Source organism: Lactuca saligna, chromosome 5, assembly GCF_052625555.1.
Source record: "Lactuca saligna cultivar CGN05327 chromosome 5, ASM5262555v1, whole genome shotgun sequence".
Taxonomy (NCBI): Eukaryota; Viridiplantae; Streptophyta; class Magnoliopsida; order Asterales; family Asteraceae; genus Lactuca; species Lactuca saligna.
The window spans coordinates 223,327,738-223,346,247 of NC_136421.1; the positions used below are offsets into that span (position 1 = coordinate 223,327,738).

Sequence of the window (18,510 nt, forward strand, 5' to 3'; positions counted from 1 at the left end):
AATCGAACTTCTCGCGGGCAGAGCTTCGGCTCGGAAACCGCACTTCTCGGGATCTTCGGGATCTCGGGACTTGCTTCGGGACTCGGGGATATTACCGGGGCTTCGGGGTACTTCTGGCACGCAAATCGAGGTAAAACGGGAGAGAGAAGAGAGAAAATAGCAACCCTAAACGGCTGGCCCTTCAAATCTATTTTTAGGGCAAATTTGGCCCTTGCCACGTCGTGGCAACCTTTTTCCACGTCGTGGGCTTGGTCGTCACTGCATGCGTCATCCCAAGTTGCATCTGGGGGCTTCCCGGAGGTGTCAGGACACTTGCCACGTCGTGGCACTGCTTGCCACGTCGTGGCACTGCTTGCCACGTCATGGTCTCTGATAGTTTTGGGGTTTCGCGCCCCGAACTTCAGAAATTCATAACTTTCGCATACGAACTCCGTTTTCGACGTTCTTTATATCGCCGCGAAGGTGAGATTATGCTCTACAACTCTCGTTTAGACTCCATTGGCTAATTTTGACTTTATTTTTAATATATTATAAGTATATTACTTATATATTATTTTTAGTAGGCCGGGACAGGAAAACTCCGTTCGAAATTCATAACTCCTTCATCTGAACTCCGATTCCGTCCGTCTTTCCGTCGTTGCACTACTATCGATGAGATATTCAATTCTCATTTAGATCACTATGGATAGATATCTATCTACCTTAAATTCACTATTTACATCGTGCTGGGTCGCGCTGGGTCATGTCGGTTTTATCGCGAAACTTCGACAGGTCATAACTTCTTCGTTATAACTCGGATTTTAGCGTTCTTTATATGCACGGAAACCTTGTGAGATATACTACAACTTGGTTAAGATTAATTCTTCTAAATAATCTTCCATCAAAAAGTCATTTTTGATGCTTATCGTCTCTAAATTGACTAGCCCGGATCTACGGGCGTTACATAGGGTGTCAAGGGGATTGCTTTGGTACAATTGAGGCTGGTGATGAGAGACGCCTTGAGGTCATAAGGTGTTTAAATGGGGTCCAAACCCTAAAATTTAGGGTTTTACTTTCTTCATGAGTACAGTAAGCGTACTCATACGTACGCCCAACATATGCGAAAGAACCTGTGATCTCATTAAGTTAGTTACGCCTAACATAACTATCAATTACACTTAGCGTAATGGCCTTTCATTCAATAAAAATATTTAAAACTTGAGAAATCCACCTAGGAACTGGGCGTTACGATTCTCCCTACTTGAATCATACTTCGTCCTCTAAGTCCATCGACGCAAATAACTCTAGGTAATGCTCCCTCATCTATTCCTCATGCTCCTACGTCCACTTTGAACCCTTTTGGTGATGCCATTACACCTTCACTAGACCCACAAACTTGTTTCACAAAGTCTTTGTCTTCTTGTCTAGAATCACAATCAGTCTCTCTATGTATTCAGACGCTCATTGACCTGGATATCCTCCAAAGGAACCACTGCGAAATCATCAACCAAGCACTTCTACAGCTGAGAGACATGAAAAAGTGTTGTGGATCCGACTGAGCTCCTCAGGTAGCTCCAAACGATAAACAACCCTACCCACCCGGGAAATAACCCTGAAAGGACCGATGTATCTGGGCCCAACTTGCTCCACTTCCTGATTCGGATGACACATTTCTAAGGTGATGTTGGATTAAGGTGTCTAAGCCAATAACTAAATTGGTATATTCTTGAATTAGAAGCAAGGTCCTTTTTGGGTTGCCCTAAAAATTAGTATTTGGTTAGAATGAATTGTGGAGGAAGATGTTGATTTGTTAATTTATTATATGTTAATAAATTAATTAGAATTTGAAATAAATGATTTATTAATATATTATATGATTCATATATTAGTTGGAAATAATAATAATTAATTTGGAATTAATAAGAAATTAATTTGAATTAATTTCATGATTAATTAGAATTAATTGGCAGTACAAGAACTCAGTTGTAATTGTTCAACATTTGAACAAAATAGGATTTCTAAAACCTTCTAGATAGTTCCAAATTTAGCTTATCTTTTAGGGTTTTAATCCTATTAGATAATGATAATGATACTAGATAATTATCTTGAATTTGAAATATTATTATTATTTAATTCATGATTACGGTTTCTAGAGTTATCCTACAACCTATAAATTGGGTCCCTTGAGAGCCCTACTTTTTTCATAATGTACACTCTCTGAAGAGCAGAAATTCTCCCCTAGTCTCCTCTCCCCTCAAGTCTTCTTGCTACTAGGGTTTTAGATACAAGCCATTAGAGGCATCCATTCCTTTGGTGCTAGCTTTCCAAGTTCTTGAAGAATGAATCTGCTTCGATTATTTGCGATAATAATAAAAAGATATGTAACCCTAATTTGATATGAATTTTGATTTTTTACCCTCTCTCCTAGGGTTTCTTGATATGCAATAGAGAAAACATAGATCCCTTTCTAGGTTGCATGTAAACTTACATGTTAAGTGTTTTCCTGCTCTCATGTATTTTTATAACCTAGAAAACCCATAAGTGGTATCAAAGCCTTAATTTTCCTATTAATTGTGCTTAAAATGAATAGATCAAAGAATTAGGGTTTATCGAAAATAAACCATAACCCATGAGATTTTCGAATTTGCTAGGGTTTCTTAAAACCCTAGCCTCCTTAACCATATTTTTGAGAAATGAGGGGTTCCTTTATGGTTTATCTTCTTCCCTTAATTATTATTTTCAATGTCTTAAAATTTAAATAATTAAAACCTGATAAACCTATCCCTAATTTTTTAAAATGAGAGGGTTAAGGATTAAGATTAAATTTGAATTATTTTATTAACTGTTTAATTGGAGATAATTATTTAATCCTTAAGGATTAAGATTAAATTTGAATTATTTGAGTAATTGTTTAATTGAAAATAATTATTTATTCCATAAGGATAATGATTAAATTTGAATTATTTTATTAATTGTTCAATTGAAGATAATTATTTAATCCCTAATGATTTAAATTTGAATTATTTAATTAATTGTTTAATTTAAGATAATTATTTAAATCCTTAATGATTTAATTAAAGAATAATTGGTAAATCATTAATTGTATAAAAATTAATTAATTATTAAAAGTTTAATTCGAAAATTAATTTGAAACCCTAGTATTTTGAAAAGTTTTAAAATACACCTTATACTATATATATATATATATATATATATATATATATATATATGTATGTATATATATGATTAAAAGCTTAATATATTATATGTATAAGACAAGTCAGTCAAATCGCTAGTATGCCTCATTACGAAGCCGTACTATAAAGGAGAGGGGGGGGGGGGGGGATAAGGAAACAAACTATTAAATGACCATCATTAGGTGTCCACTCTCACTCACTGCTCCCTTGCATGGTGGAGGGTCATTAGACGAATGGATTTGTTAGGACATACCCTCCTTGATCGAGCCAAAGATCACTAGAGTCTGCTCAAGAATGATACGGGTCACCTCTGAAGTGAAAAACTCTCTAGTCTGCTCATCTAGATGCTCGGCTCCCGAGCCTGATCCTAATCCCTCTCCGGCACCTGAACTGCCAGCTGCTGGCCTAGGTTGCAAAACCACCATTCTGAAACACATTACGATAAACGTCAGAAACAATGATATATTTCGAGGGATCACTACCACTACAGGCTTTCTGGTCTTGTCTCAGCCTTCCTTGATTCAAGTACGGATCCTCTGCTTCCAATAGTATGGGCCCCTACTACCTTCCACATCTATCTGTACCTTCCTCAAGGACCGCCTCGGCTCCACCAAGCCACTACCACTGCTGCTGATCTCTGCTACTCTCATCCTAGGCTTGCCCTAGGGAAATCTATGAATCAACCAAAACCTGTCCTTAGCCGTTGAAGGCCTCCTTGTAATGCCAATTAGTCATCACCTGAATACCATCACATGTGACAAGGCTCGAATAATCCTTCGAGTAAAAGACTCGTCCCTACAACGGTTAGACTCAAACAAAAGTTGCACAGTAGGGCTAACTCTAGCACCCTGAGATTATTCAACCCTGATCACATGCAATGTGACGTGATGTATTCACCTAATGGCTAACTCCCATCACTCAGAGTCCCACAAAGCACAAAGCAAGCAACATTCAGATAAAGGAAACATATTCATGCAAACTATTCTCATAACAAGAAACTGTACTAACATACAATGCTAAGCTCATACTATCAGGCATAACCTACACTGGCTATCCTACTACTGTCTACTCACTACTAGCATGCAATTCTCATCAAGCTGAAACACATAAAGCAGGCACATAAGACATCCTCCTAGATCGTTAGTCCTATACTAGCATGTTGTTCTACTGAAACTGAAACTGAACTGATCTGAAACGGATAATATAAACTTGTATGGGTAATTTGGAAGTACTTACTTGAGCTCGGCTGATCGCACGCACCACACCTTTTTCTCTTTATCAAAACCCTTTTTCTTTCTAAGTTCTTTTTCAAAAATCCTTTTCGAAAATATTTTTCCTTTGAAAATCTTTTATTGTTTCCTTAGTTTGAGTTCAGACACACCCGAAAGTGTATCTAAATCCCTCAAACCATAGCTCTAATACCAACTTGTAACATCCCAAACTACGACCCAAAATTTTTTGTTTAATAATTACTAAAACCATCATATCAATACCATAAAATAAAAACCCATACGTCAATATCTCAAAACCATAACAAAGTATCACGAGAAAACTATATCAAGACTGTATCAATCATATCTATGAAAAGCTAAATCAACTCCCAGGACAAAAACTAAAGTTGTGGTGTGTGCGATGCCATCATCCCGAGCTCTTCCATTTACTTGCGGAAGTACCTGAAACCAAAACTGAAACTGTAAGCACGAAGCTTAGTGAGCTCCCCCAAACTACCACATACCATACAATAACATATAAACACATACTGGGCCTTGCCCACTGTATCGGATCGAAGTCTGAAAACTGCATCGGACCGAAGTCTGGAACTAACCAGGGCCTTGCCCTTTGCATCGGACCGAAGTCCGGAAACTGCATCAGACCAAAGTTCGGAACTGACTGGGACCTTGTCCCCTGCATCGGACCGAAGTCCGGAACTAACTGCATCGGACCGAAATCTAGAACTAACTGGGACCTTGTCCCCTGTATCGGACCGAAGTCCGGAAACTAACTGAGCATAACATAGCATAGCATAAACATATCAACTAGCATAAGCACATATACTGCATACTGCATCGGACCGAAGTCCGGAACACATAACACAAAACATGCTTGAATCACAAAGACATCAAGCAATCTAACTACTGCATTGGACCGAGGTTCGGAACTACTGCTAACTAAACGGGTTAACATTGTGGCCGTAGACCCGTTCCTACTGGAAGAAAAACTCACCTCGTAGTCTGGCTGCTGAATGAACTGCTCTGGAATCTATCTGCTGCTGCTTCGGTATCTCCCCGGCTACAATTTCCATAAGTACACTCAATCAAATACTGATAACTATACTGAGGATAAAATAACTATTTTACCCCTGGTCAAAGTCAACCTCTTGGTCGAAGTCAACATACAGTTGACCTGACTCGCCGAGTTGGGCTGCCAACTCGTTGAGTCCCTACTCTCATTTCTCGTTTCTGCTCGCTACTACTCATCGAGTTTGGCGTAGACTCGACGAGTTCCTCTTCGATACCAACACTTAGTCAATCTGCATCCGACTCGCCGAGTTGTATGAACAACTCGTTGAGTTCTCCTTCAACATATGAACACTCCGATTGTGACTCGCCGAGTTGTATGAACAACTCGCCGAGTCTGTTCTTGAGATATGAAGAAAACCTTGGACTCACCGAGTCAGGGCATTGACTCGCCGAGTCCCTCCATGAATGAGTCTGATCTCCGACTCATTAAGTCCACCTATAACTCACTGGTTCCACTCGACATAAAACATGAAAGGGGAAAACTCGAGAACTCGCAACTCGACTCGCCGAGTCTGAAGAACGACTCGCCGAGTCGGTTGCATGCAACTTCTAAACAGTTGATTATGCTCAAAACCAATGCATACAACTTATAGATATGGGCTCTTAAGGCTTGGTTACCATGTAAAGTTTCCAACTTTACGTGTACATATGCATGAAAAGGAATTTAAAGGCTCAAAAGGCACTTAAAAGAGTAGATCTAGGGCTTTCATGCAAAATGGCTCCATAAAGGTGTTAGATCTAAGTTTTTGGAACTGAAACATGGCTAGATCCGAAGGCTATTCAACCCAATGCGATCTCTCTACTATAATCAAGCTAAGAAATGGATAAAATGGCCTAAATGTGATTTATAATGGAGAATCAATCATAGAAACAGAAGGAATCTGATTAGTACGTCAATAAACTTTATAGTGGGTGCAAGATCTTCGATCTCCTTCTACTCCTTTGGATCTAGCTTCCTTCTTCTCTTCAAAACTTCAAGATTCACACAAGAAATGCTCAAAATGCTCAAGGAATGGTTAGGGTTTGCTAAATGATGCTCTGAGGGTGAAGGAAGCGAGTTTGGGGCTCATAACATGGTTTAAATAGGGTGCAAAACTCGTGGATCTAGGGTTTCTTCCAGACTGGCGGACTCGCCCAGTCCAGGATATGGACTCACCGAGTCGCCAACTTAAACGTGCTCAATATCTTGTCTCTACTCGGCGAGTCGAGTCTACAACTCGCTGAGTTCCAACTAAAAATGCAAAAATACTTAGATTAAAATACATACCAGGAACCAGGTGCTACATGAGACCTTGTAGTTTTCCTTCCAAATCGGTTACATCTAGAACATCATTATACTTCACAAAGCTAAAGTACATGCATCCTTTGTCTTTTCTTCCGGTGAGATAGATATCTTCAATCCTTCCAAATGATTTGAAGATATTTTTAATGGTGAATATGTTGGTGCCTCTCGGAATATTTGAAGCATAGAAGGAGGTTATCACCTTCGTCCAGTTATGGCCTGCTTTCCTTTGCCGATTTTCTGTCCATCCCTTATTTTCCAATGTTTTAAAAACCGGTTTTTTAGTTGAACCAGTATGGTGACCGGTTTCCGGTTCAACTGGGTTCTATAATTTTCATATTTTTTTCCTATTTTTTCCTACACACAGATAGATATGTACAAGTTTAAATATTAAAAATACATATATATATATATATATATATATATATATATATATATATATATATATATATAAGTTTAAGATCAATCCAAATACATTAAAAAATATAATTATAAATTTTACATCAATCCACGTTCATTAAAAATAAAATAAAGTATAATACGGAAACAAAATATAGTTTTAGATGAATACAAACACATTAAAAAACTTTATAACATTTACCATGTGTTTTTATTTATAGGAAATCTAAATAGATGTGGAAAAAAATTGTTATGAAAATAATTCATTTCATGTGATTTTATTTAATTTAACATGTTAAACCGGATTTTTGTAAAAACCCGTCGGTTCATTTCGGTTCAGAAATAAACATAAAACTGATGTTAGTTGAACCGCTCTTTTCTTCGGTTCGTAACCGTCGGACTTCCAATGCTCTCTCTTCATAGCATGCTGGTTAAGATTGTCTCTTTTGAGTATATGGTCCAACCAAGCTCGCTGCTATTTTAGGGTGTGTTTGGGTTAACTTTTTTGATCACAAAAGTGATATTTAAGAAAAGTGCTTATTAGCTTATAGCTTTTAAGAAAAACAGATTTTAAAAAGTGTTTAGATAAAAAAAAAATTAAAAAAAAAAAACTGTTTTTTAAAAGCAAAATGGCTAAAAAGCTAAAAAAAAATTAGGATTTTTTCAGCTTTTTTGAAAACATTATTTTTTTCACATCTAAAAAATAGTTTTAAAAAGCGTTTTATAAATACAAATACTTTTTAATTTACTAACTTTTTAAAAAGGTAAAGAACTAATAATAATAAGGTATTTTCAAAAACTATCCCACCGATTAGCTTTGCTTCCAATAGATTTCTAACATCTTCTTAATGTAGTATATGTTCACTACACACATGTCATGTAAGTCAAGTGTTGACGATGAAAATGTCCGAATTGCCCACGTTTATTACAAAACGATAATGTTATCCTGTGCAATCATTAAAACGATTTAAATCGAGCCACAAACGTTTTCTTCACTCCTCCTCGTCGGCCATTCAATACCAGTTATTAAAAGGTAGTATGATTTCAACTGTTAGTGGATCTTCGTTTTTAGGGTTTTCGACATCAAAGCTGTTTGTTACTTATTGCACCATGGGTGCATATCCCAGTTAACAATCCAAAGCTTCCTCATCAGCTTCGATTCACTGTCTTTTATCATGCTTTCTCTAAACCATTATCAATGCTAATTAATGCTTTATGAACATGTTAAGCCCTCAATAAACAAACTTAGTTAACCCTAATTCTTGACAGTTACACATGACCATGGGTGAGGAGGAACCAGTGAATCTGAATGAATATCAACAACTGGCAAGACAAGCGCTTCCAAAGATGTATTACGACTACTTCAGTGGGGGATCCGAGGACCAACACACACTCGGAGAAAACACTGAAGCATTTAAACGGATCACGTAATAGTTTATATGTTAATCTTCTTTTCATCATCATCATCATCATCATCATCATCTGTTTTTGTTTTTTCACAACACTTGATTGATCATCAGTTTTCGGCCAAAAATTCTTGTGGATGTGAGCAAGATAGATATGTCAACCACCATATTAGGTTACAAAACTTCAGCACCCATTATGATTGCTCCAACAGCTTTGCATAAGTTAGCACATCCTGAAGGTATCTAATTCTATATATAATATTCAAGATTATCGTTTTATCTTATAATATGTATTTTTCAGGAGAGGTCTTGACAGCAAGAGCAGCAGGATCATGTAATGTGATAATGGTATTTAATCACTACACTAGCAGCAGGATCTTAGTTAATTGCTTTAATTACTTTTTTTTTTATTTCTTCTTTTATACTAATTTCGTTTTTTAGGGGTTATCTTTCATGTCTACGTGCACAATTGAGGAGGTTGCTTCTAGTTGCAATGCTGTTCGATTCTTTCAGTTGTATGTATGTATCTGATCTTCATCACTTCATTGTTGCGTCGCACACCACATGAAGTTCATTTTTCCTTCTGAAAATGTTTCCAATCCGTTTTTAGGTTTACAAGAAACGTGAGATATCTGCTTTGATGGTGAAAAGAGCGGAAGCAAATGGATTCAAGGCTATTCTTCTAACTGCTGATACGCCTAAACTTGGTCGTAGGGAAGCAGATATAAAAAACAAGTAAAATTCATCCCAAATTACTATTTTCTTTTTCTTCTTTTTATTTCTATGTAAAAAATTGATCTTGTTGTGTAGAATGATTGCACCCCATTTGAAGAATTTTGAAGGTCTTGTGTCAACCAAAGTAGAAGACGTAAGTGAAATCACTAATCTTTTTATTCTTCTTTTTTGGGTACATATATATATATATATATATATATATATATATATATATATATATATATATATATATATATATATATATATATATATACCTTATCTTTATATGTTTTGCAGGATGAAGGTTCAAATGTTGAAGCTTTTGTAAACAGGAGCTTCGACCCTTCTTTATCTTGGAAGGTTTTGTTTGATTAAAACAACCCAAACAGTCAATCTCTTATTGATATAATGAACATGGAAGCATAAAGAGCCATGAGTTTGTAAGATAATATGTTTTTTTTTTTTGCAGGACATTGCTTGGTTAAAGTCGATTACAAAGTTGCCGATTTTGATAAAGGGTGTATTGACCCGTGAAGATGGTAATTTAGGCCATGATGAGTTTGTTATGTTTATATTTATGTTTATGTGTAGACTGGAGATATAGTCTTTAGGTTTCTGAATGTTGGATCTTGGCAGCCATTAAAGCTATGGAAGTAGGAGTTGAAGGAATCATAGTCTCGAATCATGGTGCTCGCCAGCTAGATTATGTTCCAGCCACCATTAATGCTCTGGAAGAGGTGATTAATGATTTAATTGGTTGTTCATATCCAAATGCATTGCAAACATTAGCAATTTACAAAAGAAAATGACCGGTTTTTCCTTTTTCATAGGTGGTTGTTGCAGTTAAAGGACGTATACCAGTGATCTTTGATGGAGGAATAAGGAGAGGAACAGATGTATTCAAGGCTTTAGCTCTTGGTGCACAGGCTGTTATGGTAATTTTGAATTATAAATCGGAGGGAAATAATTAAATGATGATGTTAATATGGAATTATTTGCAGATTGGGCGTCCAGTTATTTATGGGTTAGCAGCAAAGGGGGAGTATGGAGTAAGAAGAGTGATTGAGATGTTGAAGGATGAACTTGAGTTGACCATGGCTCTGTCTGGGTGTCCCACTCTTGCTCATATTACAAGGAACCATGTCAAAACAGAACTTGATCATCGCCAGTGTAGACTTTAATACCAGAATATCATATGGTTTTAAGAAGTAAGCATTTCAGAATGATGTATAATTAGCAGACGAATAAAGTTGTAAGCATTCAAGTCCATTAAAAACTTTCCAGTTGTATGTTCATGTGTAAACATGCCCTTGGGTTATAAACGGTGGTATGCATTCTTTTATTTCGGTCTTTTTGTATAAATCGCATGAAATTACTACAAGATTGGATCAAACTCTATTTTTGTTTCCTCTTTATCGATAGCTAGGATCAACAATTACCACAAAGATCAACAAGGCTCACTAAGATCAAATGGTTGGATCACTAAGATCGACTTTAGGAATCAGGTGCCCATCCAAAATCAACATGAAACCAGGGAATGGGTTTTCAAGGTCCATCCATATGCATACTAACTTAATAGTCACTCACTAAGACAAATAAGTGACACGGACAAAATGGGATTAAATCCCTATAAAAGCCCAGACACACACTCAGGTCAACCCCCATTCTAAGTTTAAGCGAATTAGGTTTGGTAAACACTTATGTTATCCACATACAAACAAGAGTACTAGGTGTATGTTCATACCATTTATTTGTCAAAAACAGTGATAGGGACACGTATTTGGTATTCGGTATTTACTCACCTTTGTGTGATGTCGTCAAATTCCAACTCTACATGTCTTTAGATTCATGCCACACACAGCCTATTCGAAGAAGTGTGTGTATATATATATATATATATATATATATATATATATATATATATATATATATATATATATATATATATATATATATATATATATATATATATCATTTAACTACTAAATTAAGAACTTAATGATCCATATGTAACATCCCAGGTGGTACTAATAGGAAGAAAACAATGGGTCGTGGAGGCTTTATGTTGATTACATGAAGTTGAATAAAAAGTCATCAAGTCCAGGTCTATAAGGAGGATGTTTACAAGATCGCATTCAAAACTCATAATAGAAACTTCGAGTTTTTGGTAATGCCTTTGGGCTTGATTAATGTCTTGGATTCTTTTCACGCACGGATGAACCACATATTAGTGAGGAAATGTGTATTACTGTCTATAATGGCATCTTAATTGATAGTCAAACCTCATAAGAACATTTGAATCATTTATAAGTTGTATTTCTGTGCACCAACATACATACTCTTTTCGGATGCTTTTGCTTTTTGATTTTGTATCTAACTAACTGTGCAAAACGACTATATTACTCTCAAAAAACATTTTTTTTGAATAATTTCTTTATGGTTTACCATTCATATCTACTAGTAGAAAAATTAATTAAGCTAGTAATAATCCTAAATGGTCATCTTATGGAACTCTCTTACATAAACATAAGATCTTGAATTATCCAAAGAAAAAAAAAATAATACCAGGTTGAGTCATATTCCCAAAATAATTCTCCATTATATAAATATAATTAATATATATAATATATACCCATCCATCCAATTACAGCACAACACTAATTTAACATGAACCTAATTAACGTGAACACTTGAAAAAACAAAGTTAGCTACTCTTGTTGACAGCCTGCATCTCCATTGGTGAATTATTGATACTACCAACAGACCCCATTGTCTGTGAGCTCAACTGGGGGCTTGCGGGACAATTACCCTCCTGACCACCTCCCCCTCCACCTCCACTCATTGTCATCGGAGGGTGGATCCCACCTGAACTCAGCTGTGGACTCATCGGAGTCCGCTGACTCATCTGCTGCGGACTCGCCTGTTGCTGCTGTCCCACTCCCATCCCCGGTGACCCCACTTGCTGCTGAGGTGGCGAAAGTACCGCCTGCAACGGTGATGTCGACTCTTGCTGCTGCTGCTGAGCTGGCATTTGCTGCATCTGTTGTTGCTGCTGTTGTTGTTGAACATTCAACTGTTGTTGTTGTTGCTGCTGTTGCTGTTGCTGTTGTTGATTCATGTAGACATTCATCCCTGACATCAGCTTTGGTGGGGCCATAGCGGTTCGTTGCATCGGGCTCATGGTGTTAGCAGCACGGTTCATAGTGGGACCCAGCATCGAGTAGTTACTCGACCCTGGATGGACCTGTCGGTTCCCACCAGGCAATCCAGTGATATTACTATTTTGCCCTCCACCCGCACCCAACAGGTTCCTACTATGTGCCATTCTCAGCTTCGTTGTCATAATAGCAGCCTGAGCCGGCGTTATCATTCCATTCCGAAGTTGCTGACTTATCACATTACTAAAACTCGAAGCCTGGTTCATATTAATCGGGTTTTGTCCCATTCCCGAAATCGCCCCTGTCATTGGCGGGGTCCCGCCACGACCCATCACATTCCCCATCCCTTGAAGCCCCACCATGTTGTTTCCAGCTGTTCCCGTTCCCATTCCGGTGTTTCCAAGTCCCATCATCAGCTTCCTTTGCTGCATCTGAGGCTGTTGTTGTTGTTGTTGCTGTTGCTGTTGTTGCTGTTGTTGTTGTTGCTGTAGAAGCTGAATCTGGAGTGGTGTTGCTTTGTTAAGCATGTGGCCTAACTGTTGCATGTTTGAATTCTGTCCCATTGCGTTTAGATGTGATAATGGATTTGATGCAAGCATCATGGCAGATGATCTTTGAAACTGCTGTTGCATTAGCTGATTCTGTTGTTGTTGGAAAGAGGGTTGTGATTCCGATTGAAGAGGTCTCGATTGTGGCAACATTCCACCTTGAGGAGGGTGCATCCTGCCACCTGTCATGTTCTGTGTTGATTGGTTCATTGACATTGACACGTTATCAGATGATGCTTTTGCAACTTCATTAGACAGCTGCCCGGAAACGGAACCTGATTCCGGGATTTGTTGCATTTCACCACCTGATGCTGCTGTCACTGCTGCATTATTATTATTATTAGATTGTTCAATGGATGATCGAACAGTGTTTGTTGGTTTTGGTTGTAAATGATCGCCTTCCACTTGATAACCTTCACGTGTTATCTGCATACACACGTATAAAATCTTTCATATACAAGAAACCTGAAAAGAAAAAATAATAAGAATTTGTAAATTTTATTTAGAAACACATACCAGCGTGCAGAATTGGGATGCAAGCAAGTCTGCAAAATGCTGTAGCATCAAGTCAAACAACAAGTCAGAAACATATGACATATAATAACACTACCAAAAAAAAAGTTTCAAAAAAAAAAAAGAAGGAAACTAACAGTATTTGGAAGAGTAGGAAGACATTCTTCTGCTCCTAAATAATCACAATCATCCATTTCACCATAATGCATTGCTACACTACCATCATCTCGTTTCTCTGACAGAATCAATCTGGTTCTTGACTTTGGCACTAGTGAATATCCATTTCCTGGAAAGGGAAGGGCAAAACGGTAAATAGTAAACACAAAAAACAATGAGTCAAGATTTTCATATATTAAACTCCAACAAACAAACCTTGAAGTACACGTTCGGTCTGGAGAAAGTTCAAAACCCTAGTCTTGCAAACATTCATGCTCCCTCCCACGAGTGATTTAGACAGAGGCATTTTAAAGGCTTCATCTTTGGGATTCTCAGCGTTGTGATCATCGAATAAATGATGATTGAGTTGTTGAGTGGGAAAAGCAGTTGACTTTTTGTACTCATCAACCTTGTTCTTTTTGTTATTGAGTTGATATCTGAGAGTCAACATTTCAATTTTGGAGAACCGATCACGCATGCTTTTATCAGCTTCCTTTCCAACAAGAGGACTGGAGGCATTAAAGGGCCCACTCACAACACTAGCAGGAGATGCGACCCCACTCATGGCAGGGGTTTTAGGGAGGGAGTTTGACCTCCTGGATGCCATTTGAGCATTAGAGGTCAAAGATCCTGCCACTGTGGGAAGTGAGTTAACTGCTGATTTTTCCCTTGGAGGTACACCATACTGGCCACCCAGAGACCCACTTGAAAATTCCCCTGATTTTGATGACAGAGGAGATTGAGGTAAAGTTCCGGAGGAAACACGTGGACTTTGGACCGTTTTTCTTCTTTGGAAATTTTCTTCCTTTCTTGAATTATCAAGTGAATTTCCAAGATTGTTCCATGGAGTTGGTGGGAAACTTGATCTTGCAAACTGTTGAGGTGGCATCTCATACTTGGGTTTTTCAGACTCAAGCGGTTCTTGTTTCAGATTGTATCTCATTCTGGGCTGACCCATTGTAAACGGGTCCTGATTGAACCCTCCATCAAACATTTGTTGAGGATACTTTTGGATTCCAGGATTAGTATTAGGTAACTGAATCCCTCTCCCTTGTTGTTGTTGTTGTTGCATGAGTGAATTTTTCCACTGGGATTCTGGTACATTGAATCCATCCATGTGTGATCCGGTTATCTGTTGCTGTTGACTAACATCAAGACCCATGGGATTTGACCTACCTCTTTTCAAACTACCCATAGGGGACAGCTGTCCACCATCTTGGTTTTCCCTCTTCCCAGACATATTTGGGTTCATATTGTCCCCATACGAATTCATCATCTCCTGCCCAGGAGAAGCTCCTGCTGCACTAAACATAGGATTTCCAGCACCAATTTGACATTTCGATTGATAAGACAATGAAGGAGATGCTGATGTCATCATATTGTTTGGACCCATGTTTTGGCTACTCAGATTCACAAGATCAGATTGCTGCTGCATCATTTGACCAGAATTTGAGTTTTCTGGGATTCTGTCCATGCAAACCTTCTTTCCTTGGATTTGATTATCAGATCCAGAAACAGCTCCTGCCATCTGTCTCAATCTCTTTCTTCGAAGATCTGGTATATTCAAGTTCAGCTGAAACAATAAAGTATGTGAACCTTCTAGAAGCAATGAAGATGTTCAAGACTTTATAAATTATACTTTTATACCACTTACCTTTGCACAAGTTGGAGTTTTACAGAGTCTTTCTAGGTTAGGAGTCGGATCAAGATTCAGCTTTGGTTGTAGGGCTTTCAGTATACGTGCTTCGGCTTCCATTAAATCACCATAAGTCCAAGAACTATCAGAAATTAAAGGAATGTCCTTCACAACATTCTCCAATGACATTTTAAGGCGTAGTTTTGTAGTTAAAGGAGACATGTCTGCAGACGAACCATTAACTCCTGCTTCAAAACCACAATTCCTGTAATCACGCACCTACAGTATAATACAGATTAATATTTGGTATATGACTATATGTCTGAAGCTTTAGTTTTAACTTTTAAGTTTTAACTAATGTGGTTTACAGTTTACTTACCTCACATACAACTGCTCCTTTATAAAACTTGCATGGTATATCATCCAAGAAATCTGCAGGTAACAGGCCTCGCTCTATAGCCTTTATATACAAAAAAGCAAAAAAACAATTAGTTAAAGGAATACTTCTTCATAGATCACTCAATTGAACATATTTGGATACAAGAATGAACATTAATACTAACCAAGAATAGGCTTTCTGATGTGCGATCGTATGGGTGCAAAAATTTTGGATCATCTTGTACAGTGACTTGATGCCCAATACGGTTCTGTTAGAGTGTAGAAAGACAGAGTTAGCTAGGGTAAACTTGTCTTTTAAAAATAAAGCAGAAGGCTGAAATGATTTGGAACAAACCTCAGAGGGGTTTCCAATGGAATATCCATCTGGGAAGAGGCTTATGAAGAAAGAAATTTCTGAATCTGATAAACATTAAAAGAAAAATGAAAAGTTAGCAATTGCAGGCAAACTGAAGAATAGAAGTAGATGTTCATTTAGGAAGATACCTGAAATTTCAGCATCCTCATTGTTATCCTCAGTGACATTAACCTATACATATATCAACATACATTATTGAACATTAATATTTGGCAACATAAACCGATCAAGAGCATACTGGGTTGCATATGACCAAGTATAATGGTTACAGTATGCAAAAAACTAATAAGAGTTAGCTTGATGGAATAAGCTGAAGTAATAGCAGTTGAGATCAGTAATAAAACCCTAATCCAGCCTTTCCTCCATTCCATATGAATGGGCTTATATTATAAAGCTTTAGATTTTGTCCCAAAAGAACAAATAAACTGAGTTTTTTAAAAGTCTTAAAGAACATATTTACAATGTTTCAGGAGTTGCCCAATTCTTCTGCGTTCATTACGAAATCAACTCTGATTCTATACTTTTCCCCCCAAAGTTCAAAAAATCATCAGATTTTGTTAGAAAATAATCAGTGTTGTCACTTCGTTACAAAATAATTTCGATTTGGAGAAATTCATACACCGGATTTGATTTGAGATTTCTTACAATCAATTAGTTTGGGATTGAGAGATTTCAGTTTAATACAACAGAGCTGCAAGTCAGTTTGCATAGATGAATACGAGATTTAACCTATTTACGAAACAATTAGAAAGCTAAATACTTTACAAACAAGGAAATTGAACGGAAATTAAAATTACAACATACCGATGGTTTTGTAGCAGCAATAACTGACAGGTTTTTGGGAATTTCAGGAGGAGCGTCGACATCGCCAACTGTAGGCGTTTCAGGTTTAGGTTTTGGGCGACAACCTCTCTTCGAAACCTTGAAAGAAACCCTCATCGTCATTTAAAAATTGGGGAATGAATTTTACTTCTCAGAGCAGATCGGAGTGATTCCACAAATGAATCCAATAAACCCCAACAAGGGGTTTGGAATTACATTGGCATTACAACAAGATCGCCATAGACAGAGCTCCGTAAGAAAAACAGTGATTCTTGATTTGATTTGAGAAAGAGCAATTTGGGAATTTAACAAAAGAGAGATGCTTGTATAATATATAGTGGGGAGGGTGGGGGGCAATTGACTTGCTTTTGCTTCTTAGCTCCGGCCTCCGAGGGCTCCGTTTGGCGGCACTTTGGTCGCTGCAAATGTCTACTCGAAAACTCGACTTGTTGAAGATTTCGGTTGGATACGTCTCATAAGGAACGTTTCTATTGGTAATTTCTTTTCTAATTTCGGAAGTTATCTATGAGGTTTATAAGATGGTATTTGTTTTTTTTTTTTTTTTTTTTTTTTTCATCTGAACATTTTTTTTTTTGGCCTTTTTTTTGTGCTGGATCTAATTTAGACATTAGTTTTGTAATACTGTTTTTTCAACTTCAAAAACCTCCTAGCCCAAAAAAAATACATTTTTTCGGATTTTTTTTTTTTTTTTTTTTTTTAACATCTTCAAACATTAATATTTTATGTTTATCGGTATTTATTTTAATATTTCTTTATTTTAACTATAACAAAATACAATATATATATATATATAACGATCCAAAATTTAAGACCAAAAATTTCTTTTAATAAATCATTACTTAAAGTAAAGTCATCATTCCAAAACATAATATGAGTATAAGTTTTCAAGACACATGTTCATTATCAAAGTAAACATTCCCAAGCTGTCTAATCTATGGTGTGTGTCATGCGATCACCCCGAGCTCTTCCCTCCGCTACCGGAAGTACCTGAAACCAAAACTGAAAACCGTAAGCACGAAGCTTAGTGAGTTCCCCACCCTACCACATACCATGCATAACCATATACTGCACATACTGGGCCACGCCCCCTATCTTGGGCCTCGCCCCCTACCTCGGGCCTCGCCCGTTACAACGGCCCCGCCGTTCCAGGCTCCACCTGGCTTCGAGCCCCGCTCGGATACAAATCTGTTTTACTTAGGCCCCGCCTGTCACAGGGCCTCGCCCGCCAACAAATATTAACACATAAACATTTCACAACACATAACTAACCCATACAACTGGTTCTGTCCTAAGGCCTCGCCTATCCTGGGCCTCGCCCATGTCCTGCTACTGATGAGTCATCTAATGGTAGTGAGGTACGAGCCTAGCCCACTCTCACTCCGGTTCTAGTTCGGGCCTCGCCCCTATTCTGCTACTAATGAGATATGGAACCCCATCCACACTCTGCTATTGGTGAGATACGGGACCTCGCCCACACTCACCTCCCTACCAGGCACATACATGTATCACACAGACAACAAGTATAAACTATCATATAAACAATTCCTTGGGCACCCGCTCACTATTACTGGACCTCGTCTTGAAAATAATACTAGCATACTGTGCCTAGGGCTAACCCCCGGGTC

At 37.7% G+C, this 18,510-nt stretch overlaps 2 protein-coding genes across 4 annotated transcripts; one reads left to right on the plus strand and one right to left on the minus strand.

Annotated features, from left to right (window-relative positions):
- Nucleotides 1-8,035: 8,035 nt before the first annotated feature.
- LOC145045322 (peroxisomal (S)-2-hydroxyacid oxidase GLO4-like) lies at nt 8,036-10,619 on the plus strand. Of its 3 annotated transcripts, none has more exons than XM_078993660.1 (12): nt 8,036-8,190; nt 8,427-8,584; nt 8,678-8,802; nt 8,865-8,911; nt 9,005-9,082; nt 9,174-9,298; nt 9,374-9,431; nt 9,575-9,637; nt 9,747-9,816; nt 9,914-10,014; nt 10,108-10,212; nt 10,279-10,619. In XM_078993660.1, the coding sequence occupies exons 2-12, from the start codon at nt 8,433-8,435 to the stop codon at nt 10,456-10,458; spliced, it is 1,104 nt and encodes a 367-aa protein (XP_078849786.1). In that variant the 5' UTR covers nt 8,036-8,190; nt 8,427-8,432; the 3' UTR covers nt 10,459-10,619. The 3 variants fall into 3 exon arrangements, with proteins under 3 accessions (XP_078849786.1, XP_078849788.1, XP_078849787.1); XM_078993662.1 differs by lacking the exon at nt 8,036-8,190 and adding an exon at nt 8,194-8,283; XM_078993661.1 differs by lacking the exon at nt 8,036-8,190 and adding an exon at nt 8,198-8,322.
- A 1,256-nt stretch (nt 10,620-11,875) lies between these two features.
- On the minus strand, nt 11,876-17,355 carry LOC145045323 (nuclear receptor coactivator). The gene is made up of 10 exons (XM_078993663.1): nt 16,847-17,355; nt 16,171-16,213; nt 16,022-16,086; nt 15,852-15,935; nt 15,668-15,748; nt 15,307-15,567; nt 13,869-15,225; nt 13,634-13,782; nt 13,500-13,538; nt 11,876-13,409 (listed from the first exon to the last, which is right to left on the minus strand). Exons 1-10 carry the CDS (start codon nt 16,985-16,987, stop codon nt 11,982-11,984), a joined length of 3,648 nt encoding a protein of 1,215 aa, XP_078849789.1. The 5' UTR covers nt 16,988-17,355; the 3' UTR covers nt 11,876-11,981.
- Nucleotides 17,356-18,510: the final 1,155 nt, after the last annotated feature.